Source organism: Delphinapterus leucas, chromosome 16, assembly GCF_059928025.1.
Source record: "Delphinapterus leucas isolate spDelLeu-1000000601 "Yukka" chromosome 16, BTC_Dleu_Yukka2, whole genome shotgun sequence".
Taxonomy (NCBI): Eukaryota; Metazoa; Chordata; class Mammalia; order Artiodactyla; family Monodontidae; genus Delphinapterus; species Delphinapterus leucas.
The window spans coordinates 54,251,604-54,272,727 of NC_143144.1; the positions used below are offsets into that span (position 1 = coordinate 54,251,604).

Genomic DNA, 21,124 nt, shown 5'->3' on the forward strand with positions numbered 1-21,124 from the left:
GGGAACTAGATCCCACACGTGTGCCTCAACTGAGAGTTCACATGCCACAACTAAGGAGCCCACATGCTGCAACTAAGGAGCCCACGAGCAGCAACTAAGACCTGGTGCAACCAAATAAATAAATAAATAAACAAAAGACTTCAATATAGCGGCAACCTGCCCTCCTCTCACTAGTTCCCTCCTCAGTCCAATTCTGGAACCTGTAATGTTTCTCCTCCCTAGATGAACATCAGCAATATGTTACTACACAGTTAAAATTGTGCCTGATCTTAGCGGGTGCTTTAAATGAATAAGAAATTCAAGTCTGGGCTTTAAATGCCATAGCAAAAGAAAAAGTTATTGTCTTTTCAGAATGCCCATTGTAATTTCTCCTTAAAGAACCACCCCCAACAACCCGCTATGGTCCTTTTTCCACTTGAACTGACAAACTGAACCGCCAGATAAATACAGCTGCAAAGTGAAGTTATGGCTATGATTTCTTTCCCGCATTCATTTGGTCTCCTGGCTTAACCAAGCCAAACATGAAAGACTGGTCACCCTTTCCTTGATGGCATCTACAGAGCACAAAGCCAAGGGCTGATCAAGCCATCTTGATAATCTGATACATTTGAAAGTGTATCAGAGGGGAGGGAAGTATTCTGTTTGCCTACACAGATCAGTTTAACCAAGCATCTGCCAGAGTGTCACCCCATGCAGAGTGGTGGCCCTGCCACTTTTCATCTGTGTGACCCCTCAGTACCTCAGTCTCCCCATCTGTAACACGCAAACACGCAGTGATTGGAGCCGAGAACTCTGAGGTCCCTAAAAGATCTCAGGGTTTTTATTTTATAGTTACAAAACACATCACTTACAAGTCAGAGAACTTAGGGCGTAGGTGATTGTTTGAATAAAAACCATCTTCTATAAAATTTTCGTCACATCATTATTTCACGGAGCAAGTTTCCACTGTGCACTCAAAGCAGGATTCAGTTTACAAACATCTGACTTGCAGCCAACTTTTGTGACACTTTTACTGTTTCAAGTGGGGCTTGCCCATAGGTCATGGTTTCTAAAATCACTGTGATAGACTCCCTTCCTCCACAGAGTCCTAGACAGCGAAGCAAGAGTAGAATGCATTCTAAAATCATTACTTCTCCTAGACTTAGTTTTTTCTTTCCTTGTTTTGTAACAAAACACACACACACACACACACACACACACACACAAACCAACATATTTACAAGCCCCCCAAAGCTGGTTTAACGATAATAACCTACTGGTCCTTTTGAAACACAAACCATATCCTATCGCTCTGCTGCCTAAAACTCTGCAGAGGCAACCTTGGTTCTCTGGGTGGCGGCCAGGCCTTTGCAAATGCTGCTCGCTCCACCTGGAATACTCCCGCCAACTCTCTCTGTCATTCCCGCTTAACTTGGAACTCAGCTGGATCATTGCTTCTCCAGGGAACTGTCCTTAACTTCCTTTATGATAGCTCTGAGGAGCTGTTTGGAGTTTCCTGGGATGAGCGTGTCCCGATCACGGCACGCCTCCGCGCCCTGTGGCTGCTCATCAGGGCACGCTTGTTGTTCACGGTGCTGAGCAGGGCGCTGTCCAGGCACTGGATTCACCCAGGGGTCTCTCCCTTCATGGAGCCTGCAGTCTTCTGGGTAAACAGACAGCAATCAAATACGGGAATGACCATGACTGCCACCGCCCTCCTCTCGCAGAGCTTCCAGAGAAGTAAACGAGGGGCGAGCTCCCTACAAGAGGGAAAGGTTAGACCATCAACGCCTCAAGCTCCATGCAGGATGAGTTTATGTCATAATCACATATTTGCTTAAATAGTCCTTGTACTCCTTTCAGTCTAAGAAGCTGAGAGAAAAAGGACTGTGGACTGACATCACTGGCCAACGGTGCCAGCTTGAGGGATGGCCGCCTGTGGCGTGGTAAGAAGACCAAGCGTCTATTCCTCCATCCTAAGCATCTCCACGCCCACATAGATTATACCTCCCTGCTCCAAAGCCAGGGCCTCTTGTTTTTCTCTTGTTTAAATGAGTTTCCTTCTCTAAGGGTACATCCTCTTTCCCATCATGCAGGACAGTAACATAGCCTACCATTTGGATTTTTTAAAAATAAATTTATTTATCTATTTATTTAATTAGTTAGTTTTGGCTGCGTTGGGTCTTTGTTGCTGCACGTGGGCTTTCTCTAGTTGTGGCGAGTGGGGGCTACTCTTCGTTGCGGTGTGCGGGCTTTTCCTTGCCGTGGCTTCTCTTGTTGTGGAGCACGGGCTCTAGGCGCGTGGGCTCACTAGTTGTGGCACACGGGCTCAGTTGTTCTGCGGCACGTGCGATCTTCCCGGACCAGGGTTCAAACTGGTGTCCCCTGCATTGGCAGGCGGATTCTTAACCACCGTGCCCCCAGGGAAGTCCCTACCATTTGGATTTAATGTTTGTAATATTTATGGAACATCTGCATTATCATGCCCATTTTACAGACAGGAGAATAGATCCAGAGGCACCATCAGCTAGTTCATGGCAGAACTGGACCCTAAAAAGCCAGGTCTCTGGCTCTTAGGTTGGCATTTTCCCCACCGTATCTCAGCCTCCTGGGTTCAGCCAGACCTTTCCAGAGCCCTGGAAACCAAAGTTGGCTGCCTCCTGCTGGCAGGGAGTTCCTTCCAGGCTTCTGGTTCCAGCGCTGAAGAAAGGGGAGTGTGAGAGGTGAGGAGGGCGGGTTATACACAGAGGCAGTCAACGAACCGCTTCTATCTCCCTCCCTCACCATGGGAGGAGGGAATGGCTTACACATGGGGGGGGAGGGGGCGGGGTGGATTATGAAAATCAATAATTTATGACAGTTAAGTGTCAGAAAAGTATTTACTCACATTCATTCCCTGAAAGTCACATTCTCCATGTGTTCTTGCTTGTCTTTCAGCGATGGCATCAGGCAGGTGGACTCAGCAAGAAATACCAAGGTTTTAGCCAAAAGCTGCGAAGGGAGAGAGTTTCATTTCACTTCCTATTTCCAGCCAGGGCTGGCTCCAAAGCTAGCTTTCCTTACTAGGTTGTTTGCCACATGAAAAGCAAATTCCCAAAGGTTTCTGAGATTGCTGAGATCCGATGCAAGATGACTGCTCCCACCCACCGGCCCACCCACCCACTAATAAGACATTATGCCATCCTATTTTTGGTAACAATTAAAGGGCTCCCGGTGCAAGCAGAAAGCTGTTTATTTTCTGTTACATCACTTCGCTTTGCCTTCGAAGGCTGGTCTGTGCTCAGTGTTTTCGTGGTGATGCAAGTCCGCTCTCTCCTCGAGCAGTTGGATCCCTCCCATCTCGCAGCACCTCACAGGTCTCTTCCCCGAGCAGTGCATCGCTGGAGCGAGGAGCAGCTCACGAATCAGCTGCAGGTCCCTGTTTTGAAAAGCAGAGAGACAGAGGCAGAGGAAAAGGGTGGACTCTTATGTGACCTGGGCTTAAAGCAAGACAATCACCATCTGAATTCCAGAAGCCCTGTTCATGTTTGGGGATATTTTTTCGACTGCATGGAATCAGAGAGAAGCCAAAGGATGGGAAATGCCTGCAACCCCCTGAAAAGAATTGCTTATTGCCTATGTCTCTTATCTGCGCTTTTGCTGACTGAGGGGAAGAAACCAGCGAAGCCAAAATGCCCTGCCGTGTGTACTTGTACCAAAGATAATGCTTTATGTGAGAATGCCAGATCCATTCCACGCACCGTTCCTCCTGACGTTATCTCATTGTAAGGCCCGTAAGCATTTTGGTATCTAATTTACAATTTAAAAATTCCAGCCGATGTATTTGGGGCTTTGTATGTATTGGTAGAAGGGCATGGGGAGAGATTCCTCTTGCACGCTTGGCCATTTGACAGGGCTAACATTTTGCTGCATTTAGAAATTTTGATTTTTATTAGCTGCTACAGAACATGCTTAGATATCTTCCACCCCTGAACATTATTATGAGAAACCTGTAGCAGATTCATCTCTCCTACTTCATCTGGGAAGGAACAGTATCGTACTTCATAAAAAATAGTGTCAAATAGTGACTGTTTTGCTAAACTGGATTAACATAAGGTTTGTTCTGTGTGTGTGTCTCTTTGTGTGTGTCTGTTTATTGTTTTGTTTTGTTTTCTTTCAGATCCTTTGTGAGATCTGGTTTTACTGAAATATCAGAAGGGAGTTTTTTATTCACACCATCGCTGCAGCTCTTGTGAGAAATATTTATATCATGACTATTTTTAATACAGCATATATTTGGATAAACCCTCTAGTAAAACGATCTCAATATTAATTTTGTCAAATGTGATTATATTTCTGGAGAGGAAAGGAATATCAGTAAAGTGAGGTAGATGGGTTTGTTTGCGACTTGACACCAACGGTGCGGATTGATGCTTGCAATTGTAAATTTGCTAACCTGTAATGCTAGCTACTTTCATGGCTATTTATGAAGTTGTTGGAATGTTGCAACAATGATCTTCATTTCATTCCACCCTTTTACTTTCATTTTTGACTTGGGAACTTTGGTTATTTTACCCTGGAGTTTCTGAATTAGTCAATACAGAACCCAGCATAACATATGCGCTCAAGATGTTGTCCTTGGGGACCTGGGGCAGGCTGCTACTCTGTATGATTTACCATGTGGGGAAGAAAAATCTCAGTTCTTTCTAGGTAATTCCTTAAAATATTCATTCTCAAGTGACTGCTTTCTAATCTCATCTAATTTATAACTCATCCCCTTATAAGGAGGGAAAGAAAATATTAATATAGGATAGTGCAAAGGATTAGTCTTTGCTGTGTGTTTTAAGTTAGCCATGAGGGAACCATATATTCAGTCTATGTCTGAAAATAGTCAAAAAATAATATTTGACTAAGAAATCAGATCTCTCCACAGTCATAATGTAACATGGATAATTTGTTCTGACGTGTAACGTTTGGCCATTGGAGTGTTAGTTCTTAGATCAGTACCACATATGGGGGCAAGAGGTCCCCCCGCCCCCCTCCCCGTTCTCAGGTGTCAGGCCACAGACTGGGTTGTAGTTACCGGTTCCGGGGGGAATCAGCCAAATGTCCATCAACTGAGCTGTAGTTATCGTAACTGCATGATCCTGGACCCAAGTTTTTTTGCTTGTTTTTGTTTTCTTGCCTTAATTGGCCATTTTGGCTGTTTGAGGTTTTATATACAGAGGCAAACAGCATGGATTTGAAATGCGAGAGACCTGTGTGTAAATCTCACCCTACCACTCCCTAGAAACTAGATGTGAAATTGTGTGCAAATGACTAACTCTCTCTGAGCCTCAGTCTCCTCATCTGTAAAATGGAGGTGATGACACCTTGAAGAGTTATCAGAGATAAATAAGATTTAAGTAGATAAAATGCTTGGTATAGGATGTGACAAATGGTTACACATTTTATAAATGGTAGGGTTTTAACTTTTTACATAAAGCTAAAAAAGCTAAAAAAAAAATCACTTAATCTATTGTTTCGTCCATATGAAATCCCCAAACTGGTTTGACTATTTCATTTCATAAACCTGATCAGGTGTTTTGACATTATGTAATAATGTTGGCTACTGTCCTTCTACTAGCTAGTGTCTTTGAATGATTAACAATTGAGTAGAATATTCCTAAGTGATTTATCTGTTTGACTGATGGCTAATAGTGTGATTAGGGGAAGTGTTAGTACATCAAACAAATTCAAAAAAGACAGAGTCTTTAGCACATAAAGGGGCAAAGTCTTCAGTGCTGGGATCCTTCCGTAGGATAAGAATTGCTTGTATGTGAGAAAGTGATCAGTTGTGCCTATGTTATTAATTGTTAAATACATAAATGGCTCATTTTAAAAGCATCCTTTTGTTGAGCTAAGGCACCTCTCTCTCCCCAGGAGAGTTAAATAGATCAGTCCTTAAAATTCGAGAAGTGTCAGTTGACACATACTACTCAAATGCCAACACTGGATGGGCATTAGCTGTGACACAGAAAGCCTGGATCAATCAACCTCATCAGTTAGCACCTCTCCACTTTGTGTTTCTGCTGGGTGGATCCGGCCTCAGCAAACACAGATGCTGGACAATGTTATAGAAAGAGTTACCGGCTGCCGCAGGGTAATGTGATTACACGTATTTAGAATCACAGAGGAAAGCCAAGGAACTGGTTTTTAAATAGCCCACACGGAGTGTGTGTGCCATGCCCCTGCGTTCCATGCTCTGAGTTCCTATGGAACATTCCAGCCCTTATTTCTAAAAGCAGTTCAGTTTTCAGAAATAACAAAAGGGCGAGTAATTCTTGCCCTGGATGTCCTTACTTAACTCACACTGGCTAACCTCAACATGGCAGATCTGTGCCAGTGCTGATCTTATGCAAAATTGTCCAGGGTCAAAGTTTGTCTCTGATCTCCAGGATCCTGTTTCCTAAAGATTTTGCTCCCCGTTCTTCCTGTCCAATGTTCTCTGTTTCCTCCTGTCGTCGGGAAAGGGTCTAATAAGCGCATTTTCACTGAGGAGAAAATAAATGAAAAGGCTCCAAGTATGAATAGTGCCATAATCATAACAGTGGTGGGAATGCATGGCTCACAGACAGAAAGAGTTTTTCTGTAGGACAGGGCCATCCACTGCCCTGAAAACCCCACACTGGAACATGAAGACCCAGGGGTCTTATTTGCCTTTGCATGACTTTTGCCATCAGACCAGACCTGGATCACACCAACCATTGCTTGGGGTTTGCAATGAATTCTAATGGTATTTGTGACCGCGGATTACCAAACTGACCTGTCATATCCTGTGAAGGGAGAAACTTCAGAATCGATTCTGCTTGATTGATGTACAAAGGCAGTTGGTTTCTTGCTAAGTTGTGGAAAAGGGAAAAGAAATGACCCATTCATGTCGCCCACCCTAACAATCTGATAATTTCATTATGGCCCCAAATGCTTTTTCAGACCTTCTGCAGAAGGCATGATGAGAAGTACTTTTTGAAATGTCAGCCTGGGGTACTGAGGGAAACAGACGTAGTGCCTCCTTAAGTTACATATAATGTTTTGGGGGAAAAGATCCTGGTAGGCCTTGGCTGGCAATGTGTGTTGGAGAACAAGAAAAACAAAAGCCCACACTCTGTAGAGAGGAAGAATAAAATTATCCAATAAAAATTCATCAGATTAGTTATACAAACCTATTTTTTTTAAAAACACCTTTGGTTTTAAACAACAGCAACAAAACCTTTCCCAAGCAAATGTAATTTCATTCATGTTTCCATAGGCCTGCTGTGAAACATAACCAGTGGGAATGATTATTCATTCTAGTCTGTTTTTAGTGATAGGAGCGAGTGGTACTTGTAGCGAAGGCAATTTACAGAAATGTGTTTTCACACAGGACAGTCCTGTTCTTCTCAACCACAGACTAAAATCCCCACTGATGTAGGCTCATTACAGAAGTAAAATTCAAATTTAAGAGCATAAAATGTGGCCACATTGCCATTTGTTGATAAAATTTTTAATAAACTAAAGCTATCCAGCTCTAAAGAGAGTTCTATTTGCAGGGAGTAAATTACAGGGTTAGGTTAGTATCTTGCACACACAAAAAATCTTTATATAAGAATTTGGTGTAACCAGAAAAAATGCTGTTTATTCCAGTGAGACTTGATCTTGTCTGAAGCAACAGAATTGATCCCTCTGGGGAAAAAATCTCATCATTTCTTTTATTAATCCACAATCAATACATAAATATATAGCCCATAAGAAATCAAAAACTAAAAAACAGAAAAGCAAACAGCATGAACATGATAAATCATAAGTCCATCCTTACTAAGATTTTATCATTCAGTTCTTCAAAATATGATTTGTCCAGGGAAAAATATCCATAGCCTCTCTCACCTTTACAGCGATGAGCCTCTTTTTCTATTCCTCCTTATATGACAAATGTAAGAAACATTTAGCAATCTTCAGTGACAACTCAAGCCAAACCTATCAGCTAAGAGGGCTTCTAGAGGAATTATTGGCTGGTTATGGATGAGCATGTTTTGGTTTGTGCCCAGTTGATGACCCACAAGGGACCAAAAAGTAAAAATTTCAATCACCTAGGCTGTTTTGTCTACAATCTGCCCAATGACCCATAGCTCTGATTTTTAACTTCTTAATTAATTAATTGTTGTGACTGTGCACACAGCCCTGTACAACAAATGTTTTCTCTGAAAGTGTATTTCATTCTCTCAATTATTCAAGCAAGAAACTTAGGAGTTACCTCTCCCTCATGTCCACTTTCAACAGGAAACAGCATGAGAATCTGCCATCTCCTCTTCACCCCAGGACCATGGCCCTAACTGAGGCTGCAATCACTGTTCCACAGGCTGCTGGGGAGCTTCTGCACTGGTCCCCCTGATTCCGGTCCTTATACTCCCCACCTCCATCAGTGTTACCTTCTTGAAGCGCAGATCTCATCATGTCACCCTCATGCTTGGAAGCCTTTAATGGTTCCCTAGAAACAGAGAAACATCTGAATACCTGAGTTGGTATTAATAGAATTTGGCTATTTGTCTAGGGTCATCTCTCGCAGTATTGATCTCACACACACATACACGCACACAAACACCCACACACTGTAAGATCCATCCATACCAGCCTGAAGTACCTCTATTTTCTCAAGCTCTGTAGATTTTACTGATGTCTATAGTTCTTTCTGTCATTTTTAGAGCTAACTGTGCTTGTGTCTGCCCTTGTTTCTCACAGAGGATTCTCAATAGCCAAGGTCCTAGAAAAGAGCCCGGATGTTATAAGCTTAGATCTTGCTTACTATATGTTTGTTGAATTCAGTTCATATTTTTATAGATTTTATACTAAAGATTCCTGTTTTCCTATCAGTAGATAGTCTCGGTCATGTACCTGCTCTTTTGTATGTTTTGTATACACAATCAGATTTCATGTGAATTAATAGTGGACGTCTGGAAAGTGGGCTGAACCAAAAAAAAACCATGAAGAGATATTTGTTCATGACATTATGATGTCAAACTTCTTCAACAGATATTTCCAGTGTACTGGAACTTAAAAGGCAAAGCATCCAAAATCTTTCTTTAGACCCACCTGCTGAATCCCTTTTGTTTCACTCTGATTTCCTCTAGGTCTTTGACAAGTACAAAATCATATTTGCCACCCAGGTTCTCTCCCAGGTTTGACTAGCCTCTCTCCTGTGAAGGTTCAAAGTCCCCCTTCATCCAGTCTGACAGGACATCCAAAGAAAACTGTTGGTTAAGCATTATTAAGATGAAGAGCAAATTTATGAACACAAAGACTGTATCATAAGGCAGTCATGATAAGCTCTCTCATTTTGTTCAAAATGATATTCAGTTGATTGGTGAGGATGGTGACTCTTGCCCATTGTTGAGCCTACGGCTGATATAGGCTACAAAATGATCACAGGGCATTACAATGACAGCTGTGATGTCAAAATGGCTAACCCTGGTGAGCTGGCAATGTGGCAAGTAGCAAAGAACACAGGTTTTCTGGTCAAATAGACATGGGTTCAAATCCTCACTCTGCTGCTTCCTAGTTCTGTGATTCGGGGCAAGTTTAACCAAGCCTCATTATCTGCATCTACAAAGTGGGCAATAACCATAGTACCTGTTACACAGGATTATAGTCAGGATTCAATGAAACAGTACACGTAAAGCACTTAGCACGGCTCCTGTAACTCAATAAACGTTAGCTTTCATTATAGTTCTGAAAATCACTTTAATTTGAACGACCTTAACATCAGATTAGCATCTGATTGTATAGTTTGGGTTTGCCTACAGTGCTAGCTTTAAAATTTTATTGTTCTACGCATAGGTCTCCATCAGAACCTGCTAAGAAATCTTTCTTCAAATACTTCTCACAAGGAACATGAACTATTTACCTTTCTGAGAATGGGAGGGGAAAAGAGAAGCAGAACCCTTTCACTCTTCCTCATGAAAAAACAACTGGAACCGTATTTTGTAAACATGTCAAGTTTTGTTAAAAATAATTAACACTGGCCGGTCTTCAGATGCGTAGTTTTGTGGTAAGATGGAAAGAAGCCTGAAGTAGAAGTCAAGAGACTTGGGTTTGAAATCCAGTTCAGACAGTAACGGGCTGTGTGACCAAGTATCCCTGGGCCTCAGATTTTATATGTAGAAAATATCAGAGATAGATTAAATTATGGTTCTCAAACTCAAATGCCCAATGGGGGCTGGGGTGATAAGGTAAATGAAGGAAACAGTTGGGTATAAGACAGTAGGGAGTGGTAGTGACTGGGGTAAACCAGACAAGACATGTCTTACCTAAAATGACATCTTCAGTTTCAACTGATTACTGCTGACCACACATGAATATGCGGTCTTACTTTTTAAATTTTCAGGGGAAGGCAGAAATCTGGAGGCAGATTTCTGAAACAGGAGACCAAACAAAACATATGTAATTGGCATTTTGAGACCTTCATGTTCAACTAACTAAGGTCTCTTTCTGCTTAAACATTCTATCGTATTCTATTCTATTCTACAAACACAGTACTGTTTGTAGGATAGAATACATAATATAGAAAATGGCCTTGTTAAAGGACAAAATTTATTGTATCAATTCTAACAAACCAGTAAATTAGATTGTTAAATGAAAGAGCCTCATTCTATGGAATTGACTATTATAAAGTTATTATTAGAATAATAATGTAGCTTGGGAATAAAAATTTCCCAAGCAGGTCCACTGGGACTTTACCAGGACCTCCCATGATGGCTGATGGTAAAACAATGTTTCAATATCCCTCCCATGGGGCAAGGACTGGAAAGGAATTGTTGAGCCCATTTACATGGCAGGATGACAGGTGTTTGCCTGTGTAAATTGTGATTAAAAAACAATGAGCCTTTAAAAAATAAACAGACTAGAATTTATATACACAAGTAACTCCTGACTTGCAGAGAGTTCCTTACAGGAGATCAGAGATTCTTCCTAACTTTGCTTCTATAGCTAAACGTTTCTAGATCTTTGAGAATTGTCTTCACTGCCAGTTTACAAGTCATACAATAAAACCAGGCAAAGTTTTGTTAGGGGACATTTGTCATTTTTGTATTGCCTGATGCCAAGCACTGTATGTGTCTCATTTTTTATTTCATCATCACAATAACCCTGTGAGGAAGTGTGATTATGTCCATTTTGCAGATGAAGCACTGAATCCTAGAAGGGTTAGGTAACCTCCGCGATGTCACACCCCTCATAAGTCGCAGAGCTGGAGTGTAAACCCACATCCTCACTTTTAACTACTTCTCTCTGCTTCCTCTTGAACATGAATAACTGGGCTTAACTTTGCATAGCTTTGTTCCCCAAATCGAATCCCCTCTCAAAGGGTCAACCTTTGCCATTAGTGAGGATATGCAGGGGATGTGTCCTCATTCCTGGAGACAATCGTTGACAAGCCCTTTGAAAGAGTGGCCTGCTGCAAGAACATCGAGTTTCCCTAGGGTTCAACTCTCTTTGTATGTGTAAGCTCTGGTCTCCTTCCTTTGAAAGAGAGAGAGAGTGAAGAAAAGAGCAAATGGAAAGGGACTTATATACTTTAAAGTTATATCTTAGACCAATGTTTTCTAAACTCGTGTCCTATAGAACAGTTGTCCTGAAAAAAAAAAAGAGTTCTGTGCTCAAATAAATTTGAGAAACCACTCATTCTATCCCTGCTTGGCTACTCGCAATGCACCTTGGCTTAGAAAAGTCTCTGGAATTATTTTATGTTGTTTTCCTTTTCTTAACCTACAACAGGATATTGGGAATCTATGCCTTCGGTGTTCGCTTTATTTATTTATTTATTTTTAAAGAGCTTCTTTTTATTTTATTTTTATTTTTTTTTGCGATACACGGGTCTCTCACTGTTGTGGCCTCTCCCGTTGCGGAGCACAGGCTCCGGATGCGCAGGCTCAGCAGCCATGGCTCACAGGCCCAGCCACTCTGCGGCATGTGGGATCTTCCCGGACTGGGGCACTAACCCATGTCCCCTGCATCAGCAGGCGGACTCTCAACCACTGCGCCACCAGGGAAGCCCTATTTTATTTTTTATTATTTTTATTATTTATTTATTTATTTATTTATGGCTGTGTTGGGTCTTCACTGCTGTGCACAGGCTTTCTCTAGTTGTGGCGAGCGGGGGCTACTCTTCGTTGCAGTGTGGGGCTTCTCATTGTGGTGGCTTCTCTTGTTGCGGAGCACGGGCTCTAGGTGTGCGGGCTTCAGTAGTTGTGGCACACCGGCTCAGTAGTTGTGGCTCTCGGGCTCTAGAGAGCAGGCTCAGTAGTTGTGGCACACGGGCTTAGTTGATCCGCGGCATGTGGGATCTTCCTGGACCAGAGCTCGAACCCATGTCCCCTGCATTGGCAGGCAGATTCTTAACCACTGCACCACCAGGGAAGTCCCTTGCTTTATTTATTAGCTTAATTATTTATACCTCAGCTTGTTCTAGAGAGGCTTGCTAACAGAGCTTGGGTGGGTAGAAAGAATCCTATCTTAAAGGATCCATTAAACCATCTATCTCCATATAAGGAGTGACTCACTGCCAGGCTCTCTACCTGGTCAAGCAGCGTGGCACACTCTGCTTCTTTGGGGACCTCCCAGTGGAGCTCCATCTTTCAGAGGAAGTAGATTATCACTTGCAGCCCATTCAATAGGAAAAAGCCCTTGAGCTTAAATTTACACTCTCACTATTTTTGTTTTGGGAGGATTCCCTCACAGCTATTTCCCAAATGGCTAATCCAGCATTTCCCTGGGTATACACACTGTATGTAAAACTCAATGATAAAAGGGTCCCATTATCAATAAGATTGGGAAGCTGCATATTTAAATCCCTTTTGAAGAGTCTCAATTTACTTAAGGATAGAAAGATTCGTGTAATTAGGAACCCCGAGTAACTTCATTTACCCACTTTCCCCAAATTTATTTGTCTGTTTTTTTCTGTTGTTGTTCATGTAAAACCTCTCAACCCCGTAAAGGCCTTGTGTTCCAGGGACTACACTCGGGGAACTACTGGGCAAGGCTTTCCTAGATTTGTAGCAGATACTGAGCAGATCTGATAGGACTAAAAAGAGGAAGCATGGTCTTTGTATTTTAAATGGAAACTATAAAACCTACATTACAGTGTTCATTGGAGGATTAAAATGAGTTAATAGATGGCAATCTGATAAAGATGAGGCTTGGCATAGAATAGGCTTTAAATAAAATTTAAGTCCCTCCTCCTTTGTTTTTTAGGAGCAGGGAAATACAGACTGAATTTACAAACAACATCGGAAGGGTGGGCTGTTGACTAGTTATGCCAATGTCTATAAAGGAAAAGTTTTGACTATCCTGGGAGGAGAGGTAATGAACTATAAAACCAAAGGGGTGGGTCCATGCTCAAGCCTTTGCTAGTGTGCATGCCAAGAACATTCCCCAGGGAATCCCTGCAAATCTAAAATCTACATTCTAAACCTGGCGCTGCTGCTGACAAAAGATGTGGCCTTGAATAAGTCACTTAATTCTGCAGGCCTCAGTTTCCTCACCTGAGGAATTGAATGGTATATCTCTCTAGGGTGCCCCCCCTCAGACTTATGAGAGCAAAAGTAAGGTTACTCTCCATCAATCCAGGTCAAAGAGGTGGTGGTCTACTTAAGGATCAGCTGAATTACACTGAAAATGTTTTCCAAGGATGAAAGTCAAAAAGAACTGTGACATAATGCGCTCATATGTGATGTTTCCCATTTTAATGCTTTCCTACCTTAAGAGCATATTTTAAAATATTCAGATGTCAATTATTCACGTGGCACATGCACTTAGAATGTGTGCATTTAACTAAAGTTAATCATCGCCTATTATTAACTTTCATTCAACCAGTCCTATCCTTTTGGATAAAGGAGAACATTAGTAACAGCTCGCAGGTCTGAATCATTTAAGCAGAGGCAGCTCTACACAAGTTGGCCAGCCCCTCCAGCTATGCCCTCGAATCTTCCAACAACTGTAACCCATGCGTCTTGCTCTCTCATTTACATATATATGCACATATGCACACACAGGCACACATAGGTACTTGGAAGTATGTTTATGCAACACTGCCCACGGCTGCCTAATTCCCTGGACAACGCTCATAACAGCTCTCTTAGGTAGGTGACAATCTCACTGGACCTCAGTTTCCCGCTCTATATAACTAAGGTCCTTCACTAGAGCCAAAAGCTCTTCCAGCTCTGATATTTTACGTCTATGCTCTTTGCTGAGCGATTCCTTGGCAGAAGCATTGGAGACATGCTCTTATACATTATCTCATGGAATTCTTAGAATCTTCCAGGAAATCTTTTTGTTATTATCATTCCTATTTTAACAGATGTTGAAATAGGTTTACCTCCTTGATGTACCATATACATACTAAGTGGCAGCCACAAACTTAGAAACCAGATTCTCTATTCTATGTCTAATCAGTGCCATCTCTAAGTGACAGCCCAATGCTGGCTGCCCACTCTTCTTCATCCAGAGTAGCCCTTACTCAGGGGGGTGGTTTATGGGAGAGCCCCCTAAATCATCCCCCCCCATAGCTGCAAGAATCTGCTTTGGGCTGGAAGATAAAATGCAGACCACTTGTGGAACAATGACAATTCTGATGGCAGTTAAGATGTCACGGGTGACTAGAGAGAGTCCGAAGAAGTGTCATTAGAGCCAGGGGGCCCTGATGTGACCAGATGAGCAGTCTGGTTTGAGACAAAGGGAGATTTTCCCAGCAGGGTTACTCCTCCCATTCAGCCATCTGCAGACCTGCCTCCCCACTATGCCCCACTCCTCATGTAGAGGCCATGCCTACTCTTCCATGAATGAAGCCTGCAGCGCTACAAGCCTAACGCATACATCTTTCAAGCTAGTTTAGGCCCCTCATTTGACAACATAGAGAGGAGAAGTGATGTGCTCAAGGCCACACAGAGGATTTATGGCCAAGTGGGAATGAAGACCCAGGCTTTGCAATTCCCTCTGCAGCATGCTCCTTCCCTGGTCCCTAGAAGAGGTGAGAAGCCAGGGCAAGAAACCGCCTCAGCAGCCCATCAGCCTTGGAATCGACACATGTCCCTCCTGCCCAGTTATTTTACTCTTGTGGACCCCCAGCTGGATGTTGGGCAGCCTTAGTCTTGACCTTCTAATGTAGCTAGATCCTCATTCTGTGATCCTCTGCTTCTTCCTTTACTTCTCTGTTGCTGATCCCAGCACTTGAGCTCCATGCCAACCCTATCACACACTTCTCTACCCCTTTTGAATTAAGTGCTGCTGGTCCTAGCTTTTCAACTAGGAACCCCCTAATAACCTTTCAGCCTTGGTGTTAATTTATTGCTTATGGAGAGGTGCGACCCACTCCTACAGACAGTTGAAAATAGGTAGTCAGAAGGAAGAACTGGAGCTCAGGGTTAGCAGACATTTTACAGATCTCATCCTCTGGTCCCAGTGCAATATTAATTTTAAATTATGAAAGCTTTAAAAAAAACCTATCATCAACAGGAAATTTTAAGAATATTATTCTAAATATTTGTTGAAATCAAATATGCAATTTTAAGAGATTACATTTAAAACTTACTGGATGCTTTACGTAGAGGTAAAGTCATATTTCTAAATATTGATACTTTCATTTTAAATCAGAAAGAATAAAAACATATGAATTGAGCATGAAACAATACATATTCTAAGGAGCTCAAGAGAAAATAAATAATAAACAGAAAAAAATAAATTAGGAAGCAGTGGGAATAAGTAAATCCAAGATTTCATTTTTGGAAAAACCCAATAAAATCGCAGACATTTGAAGGAAGTAATATGTACTCGCAAGTGGCGGGGCAGGGGAGGTCATTAATTATTCAACAACAGGCTTTGGCAAATTTGGGTAAATATCTAGGCAGGAATCAAGGCAATGTCTCACCTCACATCATAGATAAAAGTAAGTCCCAAATAAATTAGAGTCAAAAAAAAAAAAAGCTTAAGGAGGGAGGTAATTAGGTAATATTTCATTAATATCAAGGTAGGAAAAAACATTTAAAGAATTACAGCAAAGAAAGAATATATAATAGAAGTTGATATATTTTGTTAAAATGTAAAACGTCTATATGTTAAAAATCATGATTCAAAAGGCAAATCATAATCAGTAGGGAAAAACTCAGCATCAAATAAGAAAGGAAAAGAATAGGTAGTATTCTTAGTATCCTTAGTAAATAAAAGGCGCTTAGAAAGCAACAAAAATGGTCAAAGGACATGATTTCATAGAAAAAGAAACAAAAATGATAATACTAAATGTCGGTAAGGATGTGGTAAAAACAGGCGTTTTTATATTCAGAATTGAACATGCAATTTGATACAAGTTAGTAATAAACTAGAGACCTACAAACCATATACAATCCAATAATGCTACTTTTAAAAATCTATCCTAAGTCTATTCTAAGGAAAGAATTAGGAATATGGAAAAATACTTGCATGAGAGGGTGGTTATGGTAGTGTTTATAATAGTGAAAATTGGAATCAACAATAAAAAATTAAATCCCGATATCTCCATAATACAAAACTTACTCATCTGTTAAAATTATATATTGAAAATGTATTGTCCTGAGAAATTATTCTTGAAAAAATAAGTACATGAAAAGGAGGACACAGAACAATATAAAAATTATTATTCCAATTTTATAAATATATACATGTATATATCATATATTTATTATATATACACATATTCACATCTTTAGGTAGTATGACTACAGTGATCTTTATTTTCTTCTTTAAGCTTTTCTTTATTTTCCAGAATTTCTACACTGAGCATATAGCGTCCTTAAGCAGAATACACCGAACCGCATTCAGATTTTTAAAATTCTTGACTTGAAAAAAATACAAGTTGACATGATCTTAATGTGACTTTAAGGCTGCTAACTTTGAGTAATTAATTCCTTTAAAAAAGGAATTTTGATTTAATTCGATTTCTTAAATCTGCATAAGCTGAGTAGTGTTATTATGGTTGTCTACCAGAATGTGGATGTTGTATCACTACGTGATCCGGGTCCTATACTGACAGACCACCCAGGGCGTGGAAAGGGCAGTAGACCAGGAGTCTTGGGCCTCATGACCTTGGTCAAAGCTTTTAACTATTCCTCTAGGCCTCAGTTTTCTCCTGCCAAACAGCTATTAACACCTACTCTACCACTTTCACAGAGTTGGTTCAAAGACCAAATAAGACAATGCAGCAGGAGTCTATGAAATACAGGCTATTATGGAGGCAACAATCATCATTTAAAGAATGAGCTATTGCCTGCAGGGTACTGACAGTTGATATGTATGGTCTTAAATGTCTTTCTTGATAAGGAAATACACACTCCCTCAGTTGCAGAGGAAACAACTCCTCCCCACACCTCCTACACTCCGTTGTTTTCGTACTGCACTCATGAGACTGATGGCTAAGAGACCTAAGTGCACAGCCCTCGCGGGGGGGTGGGGGGTACAGAAAGGACAAGGTGCATCCCTGTGTCCACCTCCACCAAAATTCTAGGGAACAGTGCCTGCCTTTTTCCCTCCCTAAGAATAGAGGAAGTGGCAGAGACCTCAGATGTTCCCACAGGATCAGGGGCAGAGGGCAAACTCTACATTATCTCTGCACCAACCTACTGGATGGCCACTTGGCAAGTGTATGGATAGAGATCTCTGATTTGCAGCTCAGGGTAACCAGTTCATTCAGACAGTACACTTATCCCCACCCACCCCTCCATGTGCTACTTTTGTGAGGGCAGTTGTCAAATCTGAGTCATATTATTGTGGACTCCTGCTGCCTGTAGTTATGGAGACGGGACAATCCACAGCACCTCTGTGTACCAGAGCAACTATTCCAGCCACACTTGCCGCAAGGAGCACAGGCCCCCTCGGTCACCACAGGTAAAGGAAGGCTATTGTGGCTGACAAGAAAGTTTACCATATGCAGCCCTGGCTGTGTGTAAGAGACACCTGGGGAGCTTTTAAATCTCTCATGCCCAGGCCACACCCCAGGTATAGAATTTAACCAGAATCCCTGAGGGCGAGAACCCGGTGTCAGTATTCTTAAAGCTCCCCAGGTGATTCCAAGTGCAACTAAGATTGAGAAGCACAGGTGTAGGATCTAACACAGATCTGGGCATCTCCCTGCTCCAGCCCTCACACACACTGCCCTTCGTGAGGTCTCCTCTGCATTCCACTCTCTTCTGAGTGTGCCTTGCACAGTCTGCCTGCCATGGCATGAGTTAGCATGCCATGCCTAACTCAACCCTAAGGCCTCTTTTCTCCTTCAGCTCCTCTGCTGGCTGGTTCCATCTGTTTGTGATTCCAAATCCCCAAGAAGGGGTTCATCTTTAGCCCAACTCACCTTTTTGAACCAGACTAGCTGGGCCATGGGATGCTGACTGACCTCAGGATCAGCTACTCTGGATGAAGAACGGAGTCCTTCTTGGTCTCATAATTTATGAAAGGGGACAGAGGTCATGAGGTATAAAACCTGGCCACCCTGGTCTGCCCCAGATCTGTTTTGTGTAAAGATGGGGTGGGGTGACACAGTTTCCCTTAACAGGGACTTTGGGATTCTTTAACACATCTGGCTCAATAACAAATCATGATACTGAAATCAAACATTTATAAAGGAACCCATACAAATTAAAGATTGGCATTTTACCCCCTTTATAGCACAGGACCTTTTTAAGTTTTTTTAAGTATATATAGGATAATAAAATGGATAGCCTGCTCAACTATATTTAGAATGTATGTATAAATTTACAAATCTTTGTCCATGGAATCCTTGTCCAAAGAAAATTACAATTGAATTTAGAATCTAGATATTAGAATATCTAGATATTAGAATTAGAATCTAGATATTAGAATTTAGATACTCATTATTATCTTAGCCAGAGGGATTTGTTTTAGCTTTTATAAGAAAACTTTTTATTGAAATATAATTTACGTAAAGAAAAGTGTGCATATCCTAAGCGTACATCTTGATAGTTTAAATTAAGACTTAATTTTTTTTAGAGCAGTTTTAGGTTCACAGCAAAATTGAAGAGAAGGCACAGAGACTTCCCATAGACCCACTACCGTGACACGTGCATAGCCTCCCCCATCACCAGCCTCCTCCACCAAGGTGGTATGTTTGTTACAACTGATGAACTTACTTGATCGCCCAGAGTCCATAGTCTACATTAGGGTTCAGTCTTGGTGCTGTACATCCTATGGCAAATGTACAGTGACATGTATCCGTCATTATGGTAGCATACAGAGTATTTGCACTGCCCTAAAAATCCTCTATGCTCTGCCTATTCATCACTCCCACCCCTGCCATGATTTTTTATAAAGTTAACACCCTTGTAACCAGCACCCAGGTCAAGAAACCAAACATTATCATTACCCTAAAGACTCCCTTTGTGCCCCCTTCCCGTTACCACTCACCTTCGAGGGTAAACCCTATCGTGACTTCTGCCAGCATAGATTAGTTTTGCTGGGTTTTGTTCTTTATATAAGTGCAATCATGTGGGAATTACTTTATTGCATTCTGGCTTCTTTCCCTGGACTTAGGTTTGTGAGACTCACCCATATTCTTGCGTGTTGTTGTAGTTTTAGCCAGAGGTTTTGATCCTTACGAGCTAGTTCAGCAAACACAATTCAGCCAGGAAATATGCTCAGGGCTGAGGACACAAAAGTCAATAAAGATAAGCCCCTGCTGTAAGGAACATTCAATCTAGTAATGATCAGAATTTAATGTAAAGTAAATCCCTCTTTATTTAACAAATGTTTATTCAGTGTCCACTATGGGACAGGCACTATTACAGGTGCTAGGGATAAGAAATGAACAAGCAGATAAAAATTCTAGTGGAAACCCTGTTTTAGTTCCCTGACATGTGCGGGCTAATTCTGCCCACTAATATCTATATCCTACCCTGTTATGCATATGATTCAACATAAGAAGAACTAGTGTTAGAAGCCATTTCTTCCAGTGACTTGGAGTGTGATTTTGAAGTCACTGGTCCAACCACGGGACAGTTTGCAAACCAGTGAGCATGGGAGGTATTTCTCTGTATCTATTTCTGCCTTATTTCACTCTCTCCATCCTTGATGCTGCTTATACAGAATGAAATGAAAATCTGGAACCCAAGGAGGACTTTGGATGGTAGCTTACCTTGGAGTAAGGCTGAGTAATCCTCTTGTTTCCCAGAACCACGAAGTAAGAAGAGACAATTGCCAAAGTTGCGACTGAAATCATAAAACTTTGAATTTGTTTGAATAACTATGGGCATCTAATACGTATGACTATTCGATAGTGTTGACTCTTCAGAGTCTAGTGAATCACTTGAGTATAAAGCTATGTATGATGTTGGAAGGAGACGGGATAGAAGAGAATCCAACATCATTCCAGGAATGATAGCTTAGGAAGAAATGCAAGAGATCATCTGGTTTTGTTTGTGTTTTCCCCCATTTTTACAGAAATTTTCAAGCATATATAAAAGTAGGGATAATAGTAAAATTCACTCCCATGGACCCAGCCTCCAATTTCAGAAATTACCACCTCATGCTCAGTTCATCTCTAACCCACTGCTACCCCCTCCTCTCAATATTCTGAAGGAATCCCAGATGTCAAATAAGTTATTCACAACTGTTTAGAAAGTGACATCTCCTAGTTTTAATCCCCTTAGTTAACAGGCTCAGAGAGGGTAAGTCACTATTGGTTAGTGGCAGTTATTTTTAACCCCTACACCTCAAAAATAAAAGTCAAAAAGTTTACTAACAGAGAATATTGGACTTTACATAGTACAATTAAACAGTATGTATGAGACATGAGTTGTCAAACTATGTCAAACTTCTGGTCTGTCCCATGACCACGGTCACATTTTAGACTCTAAGTACAAGTGAAATATGAGGTTCTCCCATATGAAAACCTTAACATGTAGGCTAAATGTCACTTGAACTCATTATAAATTTGTCATAAGTACATGAAAAATTTATTTTCAGTTTTTATCAACACTTTATCTAATGAATTCCATAAATTAATACTCATTCTAAAAAAATAACTTTGTATTATTTGACCTATAATCACCTCTGTTAAGCCTCCCATTCAGAAAAAAAAAATTCTTCGGGAAATTCAACAGGATGTGGGGACGGCTGGTTG

At 41.3% G+C, this 21,124-nt stretch overlaps 1 protein-coding gene across 2 annotated transcripts in view; it reads left to right on the forward strand.

The window, feature by feature from the left end:
* Nucleotides 1-2,155: 2,155 nt before the first annotated feature.
* Nucleotides 2,156-21,124, forward strand: part of LGI1 (leucine rich glioma inactivated 1) — a 33,228-nt gene continuing 14,259 nt past the window's right edge. The window contains exons 1-2 of one of the 2 annotated variants that reach the window (XM_089897948.1): nt 2,156-3,743; nt 4,139-4,210. In XM_089897948.1, coding sequence (XP_089754074.1) covers nt 3,058-3,743; nt 4,139-4,210 — 758 coding nt within the window. In that variant the 5' untranslated portion in view covers nt 2,156-3,057. The remainder of the gene's footprint in view (nt 3,744-4,138; nt 4,211-21,124) is intronic. The other variant, XM_089897947.1, reaches the window with a different exon arrangement.